This window comes from Dromiciops gliroides, chromosome 2 (genome assembly GCF_019393635.1).
Source record: "Dromiciops gliroides isolate mDroGli1 chromosome 2, mDroGli1.pri, whole genome shotgun sequence".
Classification (NCBI taxonomy): domain Eukaryota; kingdom Metazoa; phylum Chordata; class Mammalia; order Microbiotheria; family Microbiotheriidae; genus Dromiciops; species Dromiciops gliroides.
In genome coordinates this window covers 422,140,827-422,162,353 of record NC_057862.1, presented here as the reverse complement: position 1 = coordinate 422,162,353, position 21,527 = coordinate 422,140,827, and the positions used below count along the sequence as shown (strand labels likewise).

General features: G+C 39.2%; 1 protein-coding gene across 6 annotated transcripts in view; it reads left to right on the top strand.

Moving 5' to 3' along the window:
- MVB12B (multivesicular body subunit 12B) overlaps window positions 1-21,527 on the top strand; it is a 329,258-nt gene that overhangs the window by 69,281 nt on the left and 238,450 nt on the right. For all 6 annotated transcript variants that reach the window (XR_006354679.1, XM_043981503.1, XM_043981504.1 and 3 more), the window contains exons 3-4: window positions 6,840-6,947; window positions 19,119-19,215. Coding sequence is in view for 5 of the 6 variants with exons in the window: in XM_043981503.1 (XP_043837438.1) it covers window positions 6,840-6,947; window positions 19,119-19,215 (205 nt within the window). In the remaining variant the exon portion in view is untranslated. The remainder of the gene's footprint in view (window positions 1-6,839; window positions 6,948-19,118; window positions 19,216-21,527) is intronic.

Genomic DNA, 21,527 nt, shown 5'->3' with positions numbered 1-21,527 from the left:
CCTCCTACCTTTCCAGCCTAATTCACCTCATCCCAATGAACTCTGTGATCCAGTAATGCTGGTCTCCTGTCTGTCCCTTGAACCAGACACTTCATCTCCCCATTCTGGGCATTTTCACTGCCTTGAATACTCTCCTTCCTCTCTTCCACCTTCTAGTGCTCCTGGCTTCCGTTAAGTCCCAGCTAAACCTCCACCTTCTATAGAAAGCCTTTCCTGATTCCCTTCAATTCCAGTGTCTTCCCTTTTGACCTTTTCCAGCATGTCCTCTTTATAGCTTGTTTGTACCTAGTCATTTGTATTTTGTCTCCCCGTTAGACTGTGAGCACCTCGAGATCATGGACTAATTGCCTTACCCCTTTCTTGGTATCACTAGCACTTGCTCTTAGCATATGGTAGATGCTTAATAAATATTTATTGACCAATAGGCTATATAGCCAGGTCCTGATTAGTGCAAATAGTGAATCCTCTGAAGTGGTTGCAGGTATCTGAATTTACACTATTTGAAGTGATAATTTTATAAAATTCCAGCCCAGTGGGAATATGGAATGTAAATTCAAACAACATGACCAATTCAGGCGATTCATTATTTGTACTAATTGGGACCTCATTGTACAAAGTATAATGGAAGGTAATTTAGGGAGGTGGGGTAGAGAATGGAACAAGAAAGGCCTTCTGCAGAAGGTAAGGATTGAGCTGAGTTTGGCAAGAAGCTGGGAAACTACAAATCAGAGGTAAGGAGAGAGAGCATTCCAGGCCTGGGGAGATGAAGTAAGTCGGGGGCGGGGGAGGGGTGGTGGATCATAGAATTCATGGAAGAGACTAATGTAAAGATAGGAAGTGGCCAGGTTTTAAAAGGTTTGAAAGTACCAAACTGAGCATTTTATATTCAATTATGGGGGTAATAAAGAGCCACCACTGGAATTTATTGAGTGCGTGTGGTCTGGTGATGATATGGTTGGACTTGTGCTCTAGGAAAATTACTTTAGCAGCTGAGTGGAGAATGGATTGACATGGAGAGAGACTTGAAGCAAAGAGATCCATTAGAAGGATATTGTAATTATTCAAGCAAGAGATGATGAGGGCCTGAGCTAAGGTGGTGACTTTGTGAATAGACAAATGGGGACATACCCAGTGGATATTGTGAAGGTAGAAATGACAAGTTTTGACAGCCAATTGGATACATAGGTGAGTGTGAGTAGTGAGCTGAGAATGATCATGAAGTTGCAAACCTTTGTGACCCAGAAGATGGTGATGTGCTTGACAATAATAGGAAAGTTTAAAAGAGGAAAGAGTTTGGAGGGAAAAATAATGGATTCTGTTCCCCTTCACATCTTCTCATCTTTTCTGATTCTTATTAATATTATTCATATCTTTCTTTCTTTTTTGGGGGGGGTGGGGGGGTGGGGCAATGAGGGTTAAGTGACTTGCCCAGGGTCACACAGCTAGTAAGTGTCAAGTGTCTGAGGTTGGATTTGAACTCAGGTCCTCCTGAATCCAGGGCTGGTGCTTTATCCAGTGCACCACCTCGCTGCTCCCATGTCTTTCTTTAAGGACCCACCCAGTGCACTAGAGACCTTCCTATGGTTCTTTTCAGATTCTTGTAGCTAGCTGTGCATTACTTTCATTGTCCATCCATTATTCCTCCATCTAACTACATGTGTGGCCCACCTCCCTTTTTAATTGTACATCTTTTTGATATTTTTTATATCCTTTCTTTTATATGAGCCATTTGGGGAAAATAGGAAAATCATAGACAATCACTCCCTTCTTACATAGATTTTCTGGCCTAACCAACCATTTCTTACTCCTTCCCAGTACAGACTTGCTACCCTTTGCATATACCATGCTGATACCAGAGAATTACATTATGGGGCAAGGAAGTGAGCTTAGAAGCCATCAAATTCAATATTATCTGAGAATGATCGCCCTCTTCAGCATGTCTAAAAAGTAGCCCTCTAGCCTTTACTTGAAGACCTATAGTAAGAGGGAACTCACTGTCTCCTGAGGGAGTCCATTCCATTTTGGTATAAATAAAATTATCAGGAAATGTTCCTTTATATTCACCATAAATCTTCTCTCCTTGCTTCTATCCATTGCTCCTTCTTTTGCTCTCAAGGGCCAAGTAAAACAAGTCTGAACTATCTTTCACATGATAGTCCTTCAAGTTCTTAAAGACAGCTGTTACCTCTCTCAGCCCAAACCCACTTGCACACACACATGCACACATGCACACACTCTTAGACTCACACACACAGAGCAATCTCTTCCTAAAGCTAAACCATAGCATAATCTCAGGGATTTACTGTTCTGGACACTCTCTTCTGGATGCTTTCTAGTTTATTGGTTTCCAGAATTGAACAAAATACTCCAGTTGTGGTCTCAGTAGGGTCATCACCCTCCCCCTTCCAGCTGCCACGCCCCTCTTATTGTAGCTGAGGTTCATGTTAGCTTTAGGGCTGCTGTGTTAGACTGTTGACTTATACTGAGTTTGTGGTCCATCAAAACCCTCAGATACTTTTTACACCGACTCTTGTCTAGTAATGCCTCACCCATCTTATACTTGTGAAACTGATTAAAACATACACATAGGACATTAGAGTGATCTCTATTAAATTCCATCTGATTAAGAGTTAACCCATTTTAGCCTATTGTTGTTTTAGTCTATGGATATCTATTTGTACTCTTAATTTTTACATGCCTTCCAGTGTATCAGTTATTCATCTTGGTTTTGCATCAGCTGCAAATTTCCTGAGTATACCATACGTGCCTTCATACAGCTTATTGATAAAAACATGAACTAGTGGAGCCATGGGCAGATCCTTGGAGAACTCTATTGAAGACTTGCCTTCAAGTTGATATTAAACTAGTAATGAGAGCTCTTCTTGTCCATGCATTCAGATGACGTTAAGTCCAAGTACCTTTGATTAGTCTAGTAACGTTATCAAAAGAGTTTGGCATTATTTACTCTTCTTAAAACCATGCTAGCGTTTAGTGATTACTGCTTTTCTTTCTTGTTGTGCAGAAGCCATGTCTTTAATAATAAGTTCTAGAATTTTGTCAGAAATCACTCAAGCTCACTGACATAGTTTATAGAGTTCACTCTTTTTATTACAATTAAGGCAATGTTTATTCTTTTCCAGTCCTATGACACCTCTCTTATTCTAAATGATCTTAATAATAATAAAAACTTTGCATTTTAAAACCACAGTAATTTCCTGATATGTATATCTATATACACACACATATATCCAAAGCTATCCATCTTATCCTTTCCTCCCATACACATTGACACTTTCATTGTAATGAAGAAATTTAAAAAAATTGATACAGTATTAGTGTCTGATAGCATATGCAAAATTTGATCATTCTTTTTGATCATGATTGATTGATCATTGCAATGAATAAAAGTTCAGCTGCCTTTCAGTATACACAAAACCCCAGAAGTGAGGGATGGAATCTGAGTGTGGATAACAACAAATAGGCCTGTTTTACTACAACATTGTGTGCAGGGGAGTAGTGGGCAGTAAACCTAGAACAGTAGGTTAGAGCCAGATTGTGGAGGGTTTTGAATACTAAGCCAAGGTGTCTGAATGTTATAAAGAAGATTGGCGTGTCAAATTTGTGCTTTCAAAGGATTATGTTGGCCACTGGGTCAAAAGCATTTTGGAAAAAGGAAAGATTGGGAGGCCAATTAGAAGGCTGTTTTATTAATCCAGATGAGAGGTTATGAGGGTTTTATGGCTGAATATGTGGAGAGAAGGGGACAAAAGTAGCAAATGCTGTAAAGGTAGAATCAATAAGATCTGGCAACTAAGTGGCAGGTGAGGGAGAGGGAAAAGCCATTGATGATTCTGACTAGAAACATGGTGATGCCCATAATAGAAAAAGGAAAGTTCAGAAAATGGTTTGGTTTAGTGGGGGTGATGGTGGTGGAAAGAGAATGAGTTCCATTTTGGAAAAGTTTAGTTTATGATGGTTATTGGACCTCCAATTGGAGATGTCTAATAGAGGGTTGAAGATTTGTCAGTGGAGTTCAGGCAGAGATTAGTGCTAGATATGTAAATCTGAGAGTCATCTGCAAAGAGATGAAAATGGAAACCATGAGTGCTAATGACTGCAGTGTCACAAAAACAGAGAGAAAAGAGTATCTAAGAGTGAAGAGAGTGGTCAGCAGTGTCAAAAGCTGAAGGGAAGTCAAGAAGAATGAGAAGTGAGAAAAGAGCACTGGATTTAGGAGTTGAGTAATCTGGGAGAGCAGTTTCAGTTTAGAGATGTGGTTGTAAGTTAGATTGGAAGGGATGGAAGTGTGGGAGGAGAGGAAGTAGAGGTGATAAGTTTAGAAAGCTTTCCCCCCATGGTAGTTTAGTTGTGAAAGGGAAGATAACTTCGGATTTTATTTTATTTTATTTTTTCCAAATTACATGCAAAAACAAACTTTGACATAATTTTTTTTAAACTTTGTGTTCTAACCTCTCCCCTCCTCCCTTCTTCCCCACACCCCCCCCCCCCAAGAACTAAAGCAATTCAATACAAGTTACACATGAACAGTCATGCAAAGCAACCCCACACCAGCCAGGTTGTGAAAGAAAACAGACAAAAATAAAACATCAAATTAAGGAACTATCAAAAAAAATTATGCTTCAATCTGTTTTCAGATACCATGAGTTCTTTCTCTGTAGATGGATTGTGATAACTTCTGATTTTGTTATTCTTGTTAACTAGGTACTAGTTGGGCATGTTTAGAATGGCAGGTCAGGAGGGAAGTTTGATTTCCTTCTCTACCCACAGACCTTTCCCCTCCACCACTACTTTCTCTGTCAGAATACAGATCTGACATCTGCCTGGGCACCTATGTAACTATTAATGCTTATTGTGGGTGAGATTGACTTCTAGGCAGAGGATGCTAAAGGGCCAGCACCTGTGCCAGGAAGCAAAGATCATGAGAGTGGGAGCTTAATAGCCTAGTATAGCAGAAGGGCACACATGGTAATGGGCCATGTTCCCCTAGTGTCTGTACTGGCTTTGACATCTGTCTTCTCTAGCTTTTTTAAAGACAGTGCCAGGAGAAAAGATCCTCTGTCCTCCAAGGTGGGAGGGTGGGAGCTTGTGACTACAGTGTCACTGATGCCTCTAGAGTAGGGGTTCTTAACTTTTTTGGTGTCACATCTTATTGATGTGTATAAGTCATCCCTTTAATAATAAATTCTAGAACTTTGTCAGAAATCATTCAAGCTCACTGACTTATAGTTTACAGAATTTGCTCTTCTAAAAAAATTAAAATTAAGGCAATATTTATTCTTTTCCAGTCCTGTGGAATCTCTCTCATTCTAAATAATACTAATACTACTTCTACTACTAATAGTAATAATAATAATAACCATAATAACTTTTCTTTTTTAAACCAAAGTAATTTCCTGATTTATATATATATGTATAAATATTCACACACATATATCTATTGCTATATATCTTATTCCTTCCTCTCATATACATTGAAACCTTCCATGTAATGAAGAAAATGGTTTAAAAAAAACCTCGATACAGCATTAGTGTCTGATAGCATATGCAAAATTTGACACTTTTCTTTGAACATCCCTTTGTCCATGTGGTAAAGGCTACGGGCTCCTCAGAGTAGTGTTTTTAGATGCATAAAATAAAACCCATGGTATGTCAGTTATATTGAGGTAGTTTTCAGATTCTTTTTTATGAAAGAGGTTGCCAGAGCCCAGATTAAAAGCTCCTGCTTTGAATATCCTTTCTGGTCCAGCTGTGCCCTTTTGGACTTCTCAGGTCTTCCTTTCTTGGCCCCTGCCCTGTCCGTAGGCTTTCATCCACCTTTAAGGGGGAGCATCCTCGATGGGGCTGAAATCCTGATGAAACTTGCGTGGTTTTGAGGCAGGGCACCTGTGCTCTCTCCTTGCCTCTCGTATAAGTAAGGAGGTTTAAAGTTGAGTGTTAGTGAGTGTTCACTTTTCAGCGTTGTCTTGGGTGGAAGGCACCCTGTGGATTGTAGCTAAAGCAGTAAGAGTTTGAAACAAGAGATGCCTGACTTCTCGGCTCTTCACTTGATTCTAAGGTTTTACAGGGAAGGAAGACTATGTCTTCAATCTGCCTGCATGACCCTCCCCCCACCCCAGGTTCTCTTTCCAAATCTCCCTAGATGCTGCAGTCTAGAATTCCTATTGATTTAGCCACCCAGGTTCTAAGAGCTGAAGGGATGTATCCTGTCATTCTCTCCACAAGCTGTGGTTCTCTTTGGTAACATTTCAGATGAGTGTGGTATAGTAGAAGGAGCCTGGATCCTGGGGGTAAAGGACATGGGTTCAAATCCCTGTCCTGCCACTTGCCATCTGGATGACCTTGTATAGGCTGTTCTTTTTGTAGCTCTGGTTCCTCTTCTATAAAATGGGAGGGTTGAACTAGATGATCTTTAAGGCTCCTTCCAACCCTAAATTCTCTGACCCCGTTGGACATTTCCTACTGCCGGACTGTCCCCCTGAGTGAGCAGTAATGAGCATCTTAATGTGCTGAATTGTCAGATCCTTTCTTGGTACATTAGAACAAAAGTTGCTCCTTTCTCATTAGAACCCTCTTTGTGCGGGTGTCTTTAATCAATTGCTTCCCCAGGGACAATATTTTTAGAAGTTGTATTTTTCACACTCTCGCTCGCCTTCCCCTTTTGGAAATTCTTTTCCGTGTGCCGAATGAAATGAACTAATGAGATGCCATGAGAGTTCGGGCCAGTGTTAATTGGAATCGGCATACAAGAGCCGCTGTGCACATGTACTCGCTTTTACCCTGGCTTCCCTAAGTTCCTTCTCTCTGTCTCTTTGGCACAGGTTGCACAGACAGCAGATGGTGTGGATGCTGACCTCTGGAAAGACGGCTTATTTAAATCCAAGGTTACTAGATACCTGTGTTTCACAAGATCATTTTCTAAAGAAAATGTAAGTCCAATAGTGCCTTTCATTGATGGGCTAAATACCAGATGTTGACAGTGGTCTTGGACATTTCTTTATTCCTTTTGTGACTGTTTTTATTCTCTAAAGATAATCACATTTTTAATAAATTGAGTGGAACTAGTTAGCCTGATACAGAGTCCTAGCACACAGTATTTATTAGGTACCTACTGTGTACACAGCATAGGTGGTGGAATAGGCAAAAAGGTCAGCTGAAACATGGTCCCTGCCCTCAAGGAGTCCATAGTCTAGTAGAGACAGGAGGATGCAGTGGATTTGAATATTTGAGACTTGGCTTTAACACTTATTTAGCTTTAGAGCCCTGTACAAGTCACTTAATCAACTTTGCACTCTGTGAAATAAGAATTATAATGTTTATGTTACCTTTATATATTTTATATTGCCTATGAATTATATTATGTATATATTGATGAATAGTAAGAAAAGCACTTTTAAACCTTAATAACCTAGAGGAATTAGTTGTTATTGTTAGCACTTTTACTATTAGTAGTAGTATTATTATGTTAGTGAGAGGGACACTAGAAATCATCATGTCCAGCCTTTTCATTTTTCAGAAGAGGAAACTGCTCCTCAGATAAGTAAGAAAAGAGCATTGCATTTGGAGTCAGAAAACATGACTTTGAATCCCTGCTCTGTTCCTTAATACCCATTTAATCTTGTGTAAGAGATTTCACCTCTCAGGGTTTCAGTCCTCTCCACTGTATAGGAAGATTGTTAGAGAAGGTCATCGCCAAGCTCCCTTCCTCTTTTCGGTGGTGAAGGCCAGCTAGGACCCAGGTCTCTTAAACCCATTCCTGTGCTCCTACTAAGGTGTTCCTTTGAAGGTGGATGTGGGTGGCAAAGTGTGACTATACACTTGTTTTGAAAAATAAACTCTTTGTAAAAATGTTCTCAGTTTCATAGACAATACCCTACCCCCTTTTTTGTTCTTTGTATATTGGAATGTTTGTGGTTGATAATGATGGTTAAGTTCAAAATTAAAAAAAGAAAATTTAATAAGAAAAATTGGTTGTGAAGCCAGAGGACCTGTTTCAAATAATGACTCTATGTAAGTTACTAGCTGAGTGACCTTGGTCAGTTCAATTAATTTCCCCTTCCTGGACCCCAGTGTCATCAACTGTAAAATGAGGGGCTTGGAGCAGAAGCCTCTAAGGTGCGTTGTAGAACCAGTCAAACCCTGTGATGCCTTATGATCTCTCTCTCTTTTTAATTCTTAAAAGTATTTTACTTTTTTCCAGTTATATGTAAAGATAGTTTTCACCATTTCATTTTTTATAAGATTTCTAGTTCCAAACTTTTCTCCTTCCCTTCCTTCCGTCCCCTCTCCCCAAGACAGTAAGTAAACTGATATAGGTTGTATATGTACAATCACAGTAAACATATTTCTGCGTTAATCATGTTGTGAAAGAAGAATCAGAACAAGAGGGGAAAACCTCAAAAAAGAAAAAAAAAGTAGAAACAGTATGGTTCAGTCTGCTTTCAGATTCCACAGTTCTTTTTTCTGGATGTAGAGAGCATTTTCCACTTATGATCTCTTAATATGCTGTTTTCCCACATAGAAGTAAATAGAGTAAATTTTATGAAAATTCCTTCTCTATAGGAAACTGAGAATCTTCCCTTACTGCAAGACCTTAGCAAATCACAAAATAGTCCAAATGTAGGGATTTCCTAATGTATTATGACTTAAAGCTGATCTCTGAGTAAAAGCATAACTAAAAAGATGGCTTAAATGATTGACTTGTTTCACAAACCTAGCTCTTTCAGTGTTTCCAATGATGCATATTCTTCCTATGGGATTTTCATGATAGGACTTTTTTTTTTTGTACTTCTTGAGAACTAGAAATAGCCCTGTGCCTTTTGAGGGATAGGAGGAAGAAGGAAGCTCTATTGCCCTTTTCCACATAGCTATTAAAATACAGCTATCATCAGATCACATAGCTTTATAGCTGGAAGGGCCTTATCTCATAGACGAGGAAACTGAGGCCTACAGAGAGGGGTTAAATGGCTTGTCTAGGATCACACAAATAATAAGCAATAGAGCTGAGTTGAATTCAGAAGTCCTCAGATTCCTATGCCAACGATCTCTCCATTCATGAGACCACACTTTGTTTAGCCTGGGAGCTTTCAGTGGTTGTAGATATGAATCTAATGAGGTTTCTCCATCCTTATTTCTGCTGTTAAGATTACTCTTCAACTTTGGAGACTTATTCATATGGAGAGTAATGGAGGGGCTGGAGTAACCTAATGGGCGTTGTTCATTTAGTTTTTGTTTATTTATTTCAATCAATCAAGCAATAAGCACAAATTCAGCGTTTATTCTATGCCAGGCAGGGGATATATAGAGAAGAACATAGGAAGTCCCTGCCCTCAGGAAGCACATATTCTAAAGGGGGAGGGAAACAACATGCAAATCATGTCTGTTTATGTGTTTAAAATGGGCAATAATCATATTTACATAAAGAGGTTTTGGGAGGATTCATAGGTGGAAATGAACTTCAGGGTAACTTAGTTAAACCCTTTCACTTTTACAGAGGAGGCAAAAGAACTCTGGAGAAAGATTGCTTCTTACACAGTCATATAGGTCTAGCATAAAACTAGAATTTCAACTCGGGTCTTTCAAGGATTGTCTATGAAACTGAGAGTATTTTAAAATATAGTTTGTTTTTCAAAACAAGTGTATATTTCCTAGCTGTGTGACCCTGGGCAAGTCACTTAAACCTCATTGCCCTGAAAAAATTAAATTAAATTAAAAAAAAAAGATAATGATTTCCATTTTCCAAAACAAAACAAAACAAGTGTGTAGTAACATTGTGCCCCCCACACTCACTTTCAACACAACACTGGTAGAAAGAGCACAGGACTGGATTTAAGAGGCCTAGGTTCTAGCCAGTTTAGTCACTAGAAACAGGGAGCTTAGAGATCATCTGCTGCCACCCTTTCATTATAGATGACAGAACTGAGGGAACTGTGATAGCTAAAGTGTCTTGCATGATGTCAAACAGATATTAAGGAACAAACCCAGATTTTCAGACTCCAAAACACATTGCCAGGCCCTTCATTTAAATTCAGTGCCCTTTCCACGCAAGCATTTCTTTTGGGGGAAAATATTTCATTTTTAGTTGGAAAATAATTGATTACATTGATTTAATATTATCACATTTATTCTGAATGTAGGTTTTCTTAAAATATCAAGGTACTGCCATAAAATGGGGTTTTTAAAAGGGAAAAATTACACACACACACTTAAAATTACACAAAATTGTGACATAAATGTGTGTATATTTACTGTAAAGAGATAGGGATTGGGACTGAACATGTAATTTCCTGGGAGCTTCCAGAAGAGGATGATCGCTCTCCTAATACAGTTGGTATCTTTTTAGCATATAATTGTTGGTGCTTTGGATCACTGACAGGTTAAGTGATTTGCCCAGGGTCACAGCTAATATCCATCAGAGTCAGGACTTGAACCCAGATCTTCTTGGCTTTGAAGGCAGCTCTCTCTCTATTATGCCATATTGTCTCTATCTTTTTATTACAGAAGTTTTTTTTTTAACATTGCCTTTAATTTCAATAAAAATGTTTTATTCATTCTAATCATCCCTGCTTTCTCTATCTCTGGCACTTTGATTGTGTTGTTCTCTTCTTCTCATTCCTACAACATGTACTAAGTAGAATGCAGGCATAGGATGCTCTTGAGTTTTCTGAAGGCTAGATTTGGGAGAATAGCACAGTCTGTGTTAGAACCATTTGGCAAATCTCTCTTTTGAGTAAAAATATTTGTGCAGTTATAGGGAGAGCATGAAGTCCTTTTTTGATGCCTCGTTGTAGCTTTTGATGGAGGATTCTGCCAAACAGACGGCTAGTATATCCTTCCAAACTAGAAAAAAGCTTTCAGAAGTAGCTTGATTCTGTGTTGATGTCTTTGCAGGATCAGACTTGGAGAGGCTCATCTCTAGAAGGTTTGCCAGCAGAGAATGCTTTTTTTTCTCCCCTGGCTACATAAACTGATAAAACATTCAAATGAGCTGGGAGAAGTTTTTCAATTTTCAACTGAGAATGAACTTTGCTAACAATAGGAGGGAAGCTCTTCCATAAACATTCCCCACCCCCTTCCCCAAGTTTGGTATAATTTTTTTGGTCACAGCAATAGGAGAAACCCAGGCTGAGGCCAGATGAGTGTGTACAGTTGTGACCTGCCTCTGATTGGTGGAAGGAAGCCCTTTGTAAATGAAGTCATATATCCTTGGTGTTTTAAAGTGAATGAATAGGTTGCAGATGGTGGTGGTTTTCATAGAAAATACGATGAGAAATGATAAGAACATCATCCTGACATAACAGGCAGCTAGCTAGGGGGCACTATGGATAAGAAGTCTGGTCCTGAAGTCAGGATGATCTGAGTTCAAATCCAGCCTTAGACATTTACTAGCTCTGTATCCCTGTGTAAGTCACTTCTGTCTGCTTCAATTTCCTCATCTATGAAAGAAAGATAATAATAGCTCTTACTTTTCAGAGTTGTTGTGAGGATAAAATGAGAAAATATTTGTAACCTCTTTACAAACTGTAACATGCTATACAAATGCTAGTTATTATTCTATAGATAATTATTTTATTATATAGATAGAAGGTAAAAGCCACCGACATATTTGTGTCCAATTCTTTTTATGTTTTATTGGTTTTTTAAAAAATATGGTCACTAGTGAATAAGCTCTTCTGTCCCATAGAACCCTCTTTTATAATAAATGCAAGGCTGAGCAGACACTGCAGTTGATAGCCTATGCAGTGGTCCCCAACTATAGTCTACTGCTTCTTCTTCTTTTTCTTTTTTTTAAGTGAGGCAATTGGGGTTAAGGGACTTGCCCAGGGTCACACAGCTAGTAAGTGCTAAGTGTCTGAGGCCGGATTTGAACTCAGGTGCTCTATCCACTGCACCACCTAGCCGCCCCTACTGCTTCTTTACTGACAGGATGGGAATATCTTTTGTCCCCTTAAATTTTGAGCAATGTGGTGGTGAAGGAAGATGGGACCTTGGACTCTAATGTGCCAAGCTGATCAGCTCTTTATTTACTTCAAAATTGGAGTGATTTCAGGCATGTCCCTTCTCAGTGTCTATAAAATGAGATCATATATTAGTAGTGAAAAGAACACTAGATTCAGAATCGGAAAAGACCTGGATTCAAGCCAAGCTCTGCTTCTTGTTGGACAAGAGCATCTCTGAGGTACCTTCCAGTCCGAGGACTCCCATGATTCTAGGGTTTTCAGATTCATATAGCACATTTTCGCTAGGGTACTGGTGTGTTGGAGCATGTCTGAAGAGAGATGCTGGGGCTTGTTGGGGAAATGCAGAACCTCATCATGTGATAGTGGTTTTGGTGAGGAAACAGGCCCAGAAAGAATCAATAATTTACCAGAATTATCCAGGTGACTAAGTAGCTGAGCTGGATTCACATCCAAGTCTTTGGATTCCATATTCAGCACTCCCTTGATTGTACCATGCTATGACTCATTCGTCAAACACATTCAAAGTGCTAGTTTTATGCAGGGCATTCACTATGCTAGGCCCTAGATCTTAGAGTGGGGTCGAGTTTGGTTATTCTAACTCAGCTCTCATCCACCCAGAGCACCCTGTCTGCTGGGAGGATAAAGAGATGATACAAAACAGTGATAATACACAGTAATACGTAAGTTTACTTGGAAATACAAAGTACATTGTGAGCTAAGGGGTGGGAGCAGGAAGGATTATGGTCTTAGTATTAGGTTAAAAGAGCGCCTTCTCTTCTCTGAAAAAATACCAACTTTGCATTTATTGTGAGGTCTTATGTTCATGACAACAGATATTTCTACAATATATTCTAGAGCTTGAGATGATCTTGGATCTTAATTAGGTGAGTAGCTAGCAGCCCCATCTCAGGAGTTTGGGGAGACCCGTCTGGAATCTAAGCAGCTGCAGCCCCCCTCCCCCTCATCATTTTTATTAATACAGAATCCTGGGGTTGGAGCGACACTGCTTGCTGTGGAAAGATCGAGATTAATTGTACTTTTCATGCACTGTACTTTCTGCATTACCTGTAATAATAATGTACATAGATTAGGTAGGGAGGATATTAAACAGAAGGATTTATGAACATTTGAATATTAAGTTGGTTATCTGTGGCCACCTTAAATGCAAGGTTGTCAAAAATAATTACAGTATACTAGCAAATACCGGCTACCAGAGACAATATAAATACCCTGAGTCAGTGCATATTGGGCTTTTGGCATGAATCATTTGCTCAACAAGGATTGGGAATATGTTTCTCATATTTATGAGGAGGAAATGAAAGAGAGCACGAGATGGGGGAGGGGAGAGGAACAAGCAAAATTAATGGTGTCGCAGACCTAATGTATGAAGCCCATTACAGTGGTTGCTTGGTGTAAGAAGGGACCACACTTTTAACTGTATGAAGCCCAGACAATACAGACCTGCATTTTACCTCCTGTGGAGGCTTTTTAGGTATTTCTTTGAATGGTCACCATTATGGACGATCCTCTTGTATAGTTGTGAATGTTCTTGAATGATTCAAGGATGCACAAACAGCCCCTCTACTGATGCAGATTATGGCTTCTCCTTGCTGAGCTGGTGGTGTCCTTGATTTCTGTGACCCAAACAACCCTTAGTGTCCAGCCCTCCAGTTAAGAGCCTTTCTACAGTTAGGTAGGCTGGTCCTTGAACGATAGCCATAAACTCCACTAGTTGTCCAGCTTTGTTGGATTTGACAGAATTTGGGCCTTGGAGCCCCCAGGGCTTTATGATACAGGCAAGAGTTCATGTTGTACCACCCCTAATCCCCTTCCCACTAGAACATACATTCCTTGAGTACATTCTTGTCTTTGTCTCCCCAGCACACAGTGTGAATCTCGATTTCCTATTCTGTAGAAGGAAGATAATAATACTTACATTAAGCTTTCAGAGAGTTGGAGTGGGCAAAACTCTCCTTGTGCAGCTGAAGGTACTATAGAAAGGAGAATTATGAGAAGTCCTAGTAGAAGTGACAGTAAGAAGGCAGAGTGAACATCAGGAGATCTGATTTGAAATTCCAGCTTGGCTTTTTATTTCTTATGTTACCTCTGGATGGATGGATGGATGGATGGATGGACCTCAAATTTCTCTTTTCTTAAATGATGTGGTTGGACTGGATAGTTTCTTACACTCATTCTAGTTCTGAATCTTATGTTTTCATAAGCCAGGCTCCAAACATTTTGAGTGAATATACTTTGATTTGCTTGTCAGAGCAGATCCAATTTAAACTCCTGACTTCGAGTGGCTGTCCCAGCCAGAGAGTGTACCAAGTATAGTCAGGACTCCCTGTTTGTATTTCAAAGACGAAATCTTGGCAGGATCAACTGTTAAGTCGAATTCTCTGCAGACTGGAATTTTTCTCTCATTTCATAGATGCAGAGGTATGCTGCCTATCCTCAATCATACCATTGTATAGAGAGAAATGTTTATTTCTCCCATTCGCTAGTAAAGAAATATTCTAGCCATTGCTTGGTGTTGATGATAGAGTGATTAGCTGAATAGTCATGTACTTATTGAAGGTAGGGACCTCCCATTTTAGGGTTGAAGGGCTTCTATGCTGTGATGGAGATAGGATAATATCATGTAATGTGAAAATTGCTTTAACTGGTTATATAATAGGAGAAAGAAAAAACAAATTGGAAATTACATTGAAGATTTTATGAAAGATGCAAAGTGGTTAAGTATTTTGAGGTGTGCCTGACTGTGCTTAACACTCAGTCTCAGACTTCAAAGATTGCATGTGAGTGCCAGCTGGTTTAAGACATAATTGTCCCTTATAACAAAAACAATTAAGAGAATTAAGATTAAGAGAAATTAATTAAGAGAAAGGGAAAATTAAGACATTAATTAATTAAGAGAAAGAGGGAAAAGGCAGTTTAGCAAAACTAATCTTTACTTCAGGTCTGATAATATATGCAGTGTTCTGATCTGTAGTCTTCTACCTCTGTCAAGAAGGAAGGGAGACATGTTCTCATTTCTCTTTAAGAGTAAGTCTGGTTTTATATATATATATATGTATGTATATATGTATATATATGTATGTATATATGTATATATATATATACACACACACACATATATATACATATACATACACACATATGATTTAATTTCAGGTTTTCCCCCCTTTCCATTTCCATTGTTGTAAACATTATAGAAAAATGTATACACACACACACATACACACACACACACACACATTTTCCTGGCTCTGCTTACTTCACTTCATGTTAGGCTTTTTATGTTTCTCTATAGAATAAGGTCTTCAAAAAAAGATTTGTACCTTGTTTATTAGGGAAACTCGGCACTGTAGAATCCATATAAGAAGCCCTTGACTTGACTTGGGTGTCAGAAGGCCTGGGATCAAATCCTATCTCTGACATTTACTAATTGAAAGAGCCCAGGCTCAAATGAGTACTTTGTGCTGGGAATACTGAGAAAGATTGGGCATGGTGCTTGCTCTAAAGCTTACAGGCTAAGAGATATACAGAATATTTGAGCTTAGAGATCATCTTGTCCAATACTCACCTTGGCAAAATGAAAAGAATATCAGACATGGAGTCAGAAAACCTAGATTCTAGTCCTGGTTCATACTACCTTACTGTGAGACCTTGGACAAGTCACTTCACCTATTTAAGCCTCAGTTTCCTTATCTGTAAAATGTTTTTAAGGAAAGTAATTTGTAAACTTTTGTTGTAGCAATATTTTTCAGTGATAGAAAGGAAGATTCAGAGAGAAGTGACAGAAGCAAAACTAAAACTCAGATTTCCTGACTCTTAGCTCAGTTGTCTCCTCCTCCTCCTCCTCCTCCTCCTCCTTCTCCTTCTGCAATTGGGGTTAAGTGACTTGCCCAGGGTCACATAGCTAGTAAGTGTTAAGTGTCTGAAGCTGAATTTGAACTCAGGTCCTCCTGAATCCAGGGCCAGTGCTCTATCCACTGCACCACCTAGCTGTCCCTTAACAAGCATTTTTTTAACAAACTTTTTTTTTTCCCTCAGTATTCTTACTGTCTTCGATTATTTCTTCTTTTCAATCTCAGTTTCCTCATTTGTAAAATGATGATAATAATCCATATGCTCCCTCCTTCCTCCTTACCTCAAGGTTGTTCAGAAGGTGATTAATTGTTTTTCTTCTGGTCATAACAATCCATGAAGACCTTCTAAGGCACAGAGGGGGGTTGCAAGGTGCATTGATGAAGCCGAGGATACTTTAAGAAGCACTATCCATATAAGAGGACTGTTTTGTTCTGAGGAAAACATAATGGCAATCTGTCAAGTGCTACACACATATACATACACAGAGAGACATGCTGATCTTATTACTAATCCCTTCTATTTATATGTTGGGCATATGAGGTTCTGATGGTATATGTGGGGCAGTAGATAGATTGTTAGGCCTGGAGGCTGGAAGACTTATCTTCCTGAGTTCAAATCCAGCCTTAGACACTTACCAGTTGTGGATCCTGGGCAAGTCACTTAACCCTGTTTGCCTCAGTTTCTTCGTCTGTAAAATGAGTTGGAGAAAGAAATGGCAAACTATTCTAGTATCTTTGTCAAGAAAACCCCAAATGGGGGTCACAAAGAGTCAGACATGACTGAACAACAATGGTGTAGGTACTCTCTCCATGATGATTTCTGCCTTTCCTAGCTCTTATTAGAGAATTTCATAAGTTACTGTGGCCAAAAAATGACCTTACCTGCTAACCAGTCTTTTAGTGATGAAGCTTTTCACATAACTTAAGAGGTCATGGTCCTCAGATAACAATCCATTTTTGGGGCCCAAACTTATGGCATTCATAGGAAAGTAGAAGTGGAGAAGACCTTATAAAACATCCATTCCAACTCTCTCATTTTGCAATGGAGGAAACTGAGGCACCTACAAGGGAGTGACTTGCCCAAGGTCATGCAGTTGCCTCTCAAACTCTTTATGGCTTGCTGCAACTTGCCAGACTTTAACCTTTCTTGGCATAGCTTCTGAGAACCTCTACAGAACAGTGTTGCTTCATACAAATACTTGAGTGCAAGTTTACTATAGAATCATGGGATTAATGAGTTGAAGGAGACCCTTCAACTGGTTTTTATGGTCAGGTTTATGCTTTGAATGCTACATTCAGTTCTGAGCACCACATTGTGGGAAGGCTATTGACAAGGTAGAAGGCACGGAGGGCAGGTAGTAAAGGGCTTCAAGCTCATTTCCTATGAGGAGCACTCGAAAGAATTGGGGAAGGTTAGCCTTTAGAGAAGACCTAGTAGTAGGAAATCACACTGACATCTTCACGTATATGCAGGACTGTTGTGTGCAAAGAGGATTAGATTAGAATGGGAGAACCCCTTACCTAACAAGGTAGTACCCTCATCATTACATCATTTGCCTAGGCAAAGGAAAACCTTTGTAATGATAGCTTTGCAAAAGTGGAATGGACTGCCTTGGTAGGTAGGGGTTTCTTCCTCATCAGAGAACTTCAAGCAGAGCCTGGATGACCATTTCCACGAGTCTTGTTGAGGAGACTCTTGTTTGGGGATGGGTTGGACTATGTGGCCATTGAGGTCTTAACTTTCGAGTCTATGATTCTGTAATAGTTCAACTTATTTTATAGAAGGAGAACCAGAGGCCCAGGTATAGATAGTTCAGGTATATTAAGTATCTGTCAGTCATGGAAACTGGAAGGGCCCTGAGAACACAGAATGTTAGAACATAGCAGGCCACAGCTCAAAGGGTCCTTAGAGATAACTATAGGAACTCAAGAGCCAGTTTTCAAACTTTTATATCTTGTATGCGCATTGTTGTTTTCTTGTTGTCTCCCGTATTAGAATGTGAGCTCCTGGAAGGCGGGAACTGTGTTTTTGCCCTTCTTTCTTTCCCCTGCGTTTAGTATAGTTCCTTGTTAATAGTAAGTCAACAGCATTTATTAGCCCCCACTATAATAAATGCATGTTGACTAACTGACTTTGACTCCAAATCTACCACTCTCTAACGCTGCCTTTTTAATAGACTTTTGATTCAAATAGAAATATAGAAAAGACAATTTTCAAGTGTATAATTTGGAGGACGTGAAATAGCCAAACAAAGATGGCTTCACTCTGTATATGATACGTGGGATTTTGCAAAAATTATACCATAATTTAAAAAAATTGTGCAAATGTGCCTTGCGTTTATGTTGTCTTTTAGATTGATTTTGGAGCAGTGACATTTTAGCCTGGTAATTGGTTCTGCATTATGTTCAAACGTGCGTGTGCTCAAACAGTGACTGCCACAGGAATTTGCCCTTTCTAAAATATACATGTGCCTAATGCAGACTGTCAGGAGCATGTAGCCAAGCTGGCAGAACTCTGGGGCTGTGTGTGCACAGCTGCCCTCTGCTGGGTAGAACACCAGCTTGCCGGAAAGCTTGCCTCCCTCCTGCACCAAACAGCTTCTTTGGGTGACCAAGAAAAGGTCTGGCATCTTAAAAGATGCTCCAGCTGATGCTCTGGCCAGAGAGCCATGTGCAGCCTGTGCCTAAGATGGCCACCTGCTGTAATTAACTCCCTGTCAGGAAGCTGGCATTAGACATAGAAAGAGAAACTATTCAAGCTGGAAGGAAGAACCCAGAGCGTCATAGTTCAAAGGGACCTTAGGGATTCCCCTCTTCCCTTTCCTTTATTTTACAGGTGAGGAAACCTGCCAATGGCAATGGCCTGTGGTAGAAAGAACTTTGGGTTAGGGTACTTAGCTTTTGAGTGATGACTCCATTGCTTTACTAGCTGAGTTACTAGAGGCAAATCACTTTACTTTCTGTATCAGGTTCCTCATATATAAAATAGGGATGATAAGACTTCCCTTCCCTACCTCTTGGGGATACTATAAAGGGAAGTATAAATTGTTTCTATAAAGGGCAAAGCACTAAAGAAATTTGAACTATTATTATTATTATTACTGTTCTATCCAGTACTCAAGCCTAGTTTGCTAGACTACTAATCCAGTGCTTTAGTCCTCCAGGCCTCATTGTGTAAAGCATGCATCATGAAGCTAAAATTTGAAAGAGGAAGGTCTAGGAACTCAGGCTAATAGTCTGCTTTTCCCCCTCTCTCTTCTTTCTGAAGAGCCATTTAGGAAATGTACTGGTGGATATGAAGCTCATCGACATAAAAGACACGCTACCTGTAGGCTTCATCCCAATTCAGGAGACTGTGGACACACGTAAGTCATCCTTTAGTACTGCTTGTCACAATTAAAGTTTTTTTTCCTCCAGGAATGATTTTAACTGTTTTCCATTTGCGCTTTCTTTTGAAAATATTTTAGGAGCTTTATTGTATGCCCAAGAACATACCTTTTTTATCATAAAAGTATTTTATTATTTTCTAGTTACATGTAGAGATAGTTTTCAACATTTGTTTTCAAAAATTTCTAGTTTCAAATTTTTCTCCCTCCCTCCCCCCTCCCCAAGACAGCAAGCAATCTGATTTGGTTATATATGTACAATCACATTAAACATATTTCTGCATTTGTCATGCTGTGAAAGAAGAATTGGAGCAAAAGGGAAAACCCTTAAAAAAGAAAAACAAAAAACAAAATAGAAATAGTATGGTTCAATCTGCATCTAGATGCCACAGTTCTTTTTTTTTTGTGGATTTGGAGAGCATTTTCCAGCATGAGTCCTTTGCAACTCTCTTGGACCATTGTATTTCTGAGAAGAGTCAAGTCTATCACAGTTGATCAACACACAATGTTGTTGATACTATGTACAGTGTTCTCCTGGTTCTGCTCATCTCAGTCAGTTCATGTGAGTCCTTCCAGGCTTCTCTGAACTCCTCCTGCTCATTGTTTCTTACAGCACAATAGTATTCCATTACATTCACATGCCACAACTTGTTCAACCATTCCCCAATTGATGGGCAGCCCCTCAATTTCCAATTCCTTGCCACCACAAAAAGAGCAGCTATAAATATTTTTGTACATGTGGGTCCTTTTCCTTTTTTTATGATCTCTTTGGGAAAAAGACCTAATAGTGATATTGCTGGGTCAAAGGGTATGCACAGCTTTATAGCCCTTTGGGCGTAATTCCAAATAGCTTTCCAGAATGGTTGGATCAGTTCACAGCTCTACCAACAATGCATTAGTGTTCCAATCTTTCCACAGCTTCTCCAACATTTATTAGTTTCCTTTTTTGTTATATTAGCCAATCTGATAGGTGTCACGTGGTGCCTCAGAGTTGTTTTAATTTGCATTTCTCTAATCAATAGTGATTTAGGGCATTTTTTCATATGGCAATTGATAGCTTTGATTTCATCAGAAAACTGCCTGTTCATGTCCTTTGACCATTTCTCAATTGGGGAATGACTTAGAGTCTTATAAATTTGATTTAGTTCCCGATATATTTTAGAAATGAGGCCTTTATCAGAAATACTGGCTATAAAAATTATTTCCCAGCTTTTTGCCTCCCTTCTAATTTTGGATTCATTGCTTCTGTTTGTACAAAAATATTTTAATTTAATGTAATCAAAATCATCCATTTTGTATTTCATAATATTCTCTATCTCTTGTGTTTGGTCATAAACTGTTCTCCTTTCCATAAATCTGAGAGGTAAACTATTCCTTCCTCTCCTAATTTACCTATGGTATCACCTTTTATGTCTAAATCATGTACCCATTTTGACCTTATTTTAGTATAAGGTGTAAATGTTTGTCTATGCCTTGTTTCTGCCATACTGTCTTCCAGTTTTCCCAGCAGCCAAGAACACACCTCCTTATTTGTGACAGAGAATCATAGAATTTTAGGGTTGAAAGGAACCTTAGAATATAGAATGTTTCACTTAGAAGGGACTTCAGAATATGGGTGCTAGAAGGAATCTTAGAACATGGCATATTAGAATGTAGAATGATAGAGCTGGGCAAGACTTAGAGATTTAATTTAATCTATTCGTTTTACAAATGAGGAAACTTGGGCCTATAGAGCTGAAGGGTCTTGCCCTGCAGCAGAAATTTACCTAGTGACTGAGCTAGGATTCAAGCCATTGAGTCTTATGAATTAAAGGTCACTATTCTCTTTTATACTATACTTTCTTCCATTCTTGCAAGAGATAAGGAGTCAACTCGGTGGCTCAAACTCTGGGGTCAGGAAGACCTGAGGTCAAATATTGCCGTAGATTCCTACTTAGTAGCTGTGTGACCCTGGGTGAGTCACTTAACCTCTTTTTGCCTTAGTCCACTGGAGAAGTAAATGGCAAACCACTCCAGTATCTTTGCCAAGAAAACCCCACGGACAGCATTGATGTGCTGTGATCCCTGGGGTCACAAAGAGTCAGACATGACTGAACAACGATTCTCTTTTATAGCATACTTTTTCCATTCTTGCCTCTAAGGAGTATGTAGGGTATTTTGGCTCATACTGTGTAAAAAGGAAAAGTATATTTCTGTCTTAGAAGGGTGCTCCCCCAAATATGACCATTGGGTTAATTTGTGTGGAAGAAGTGGTTTAAAAAGTTTTATCTTCAGGAAGTGTCTTCCTGATC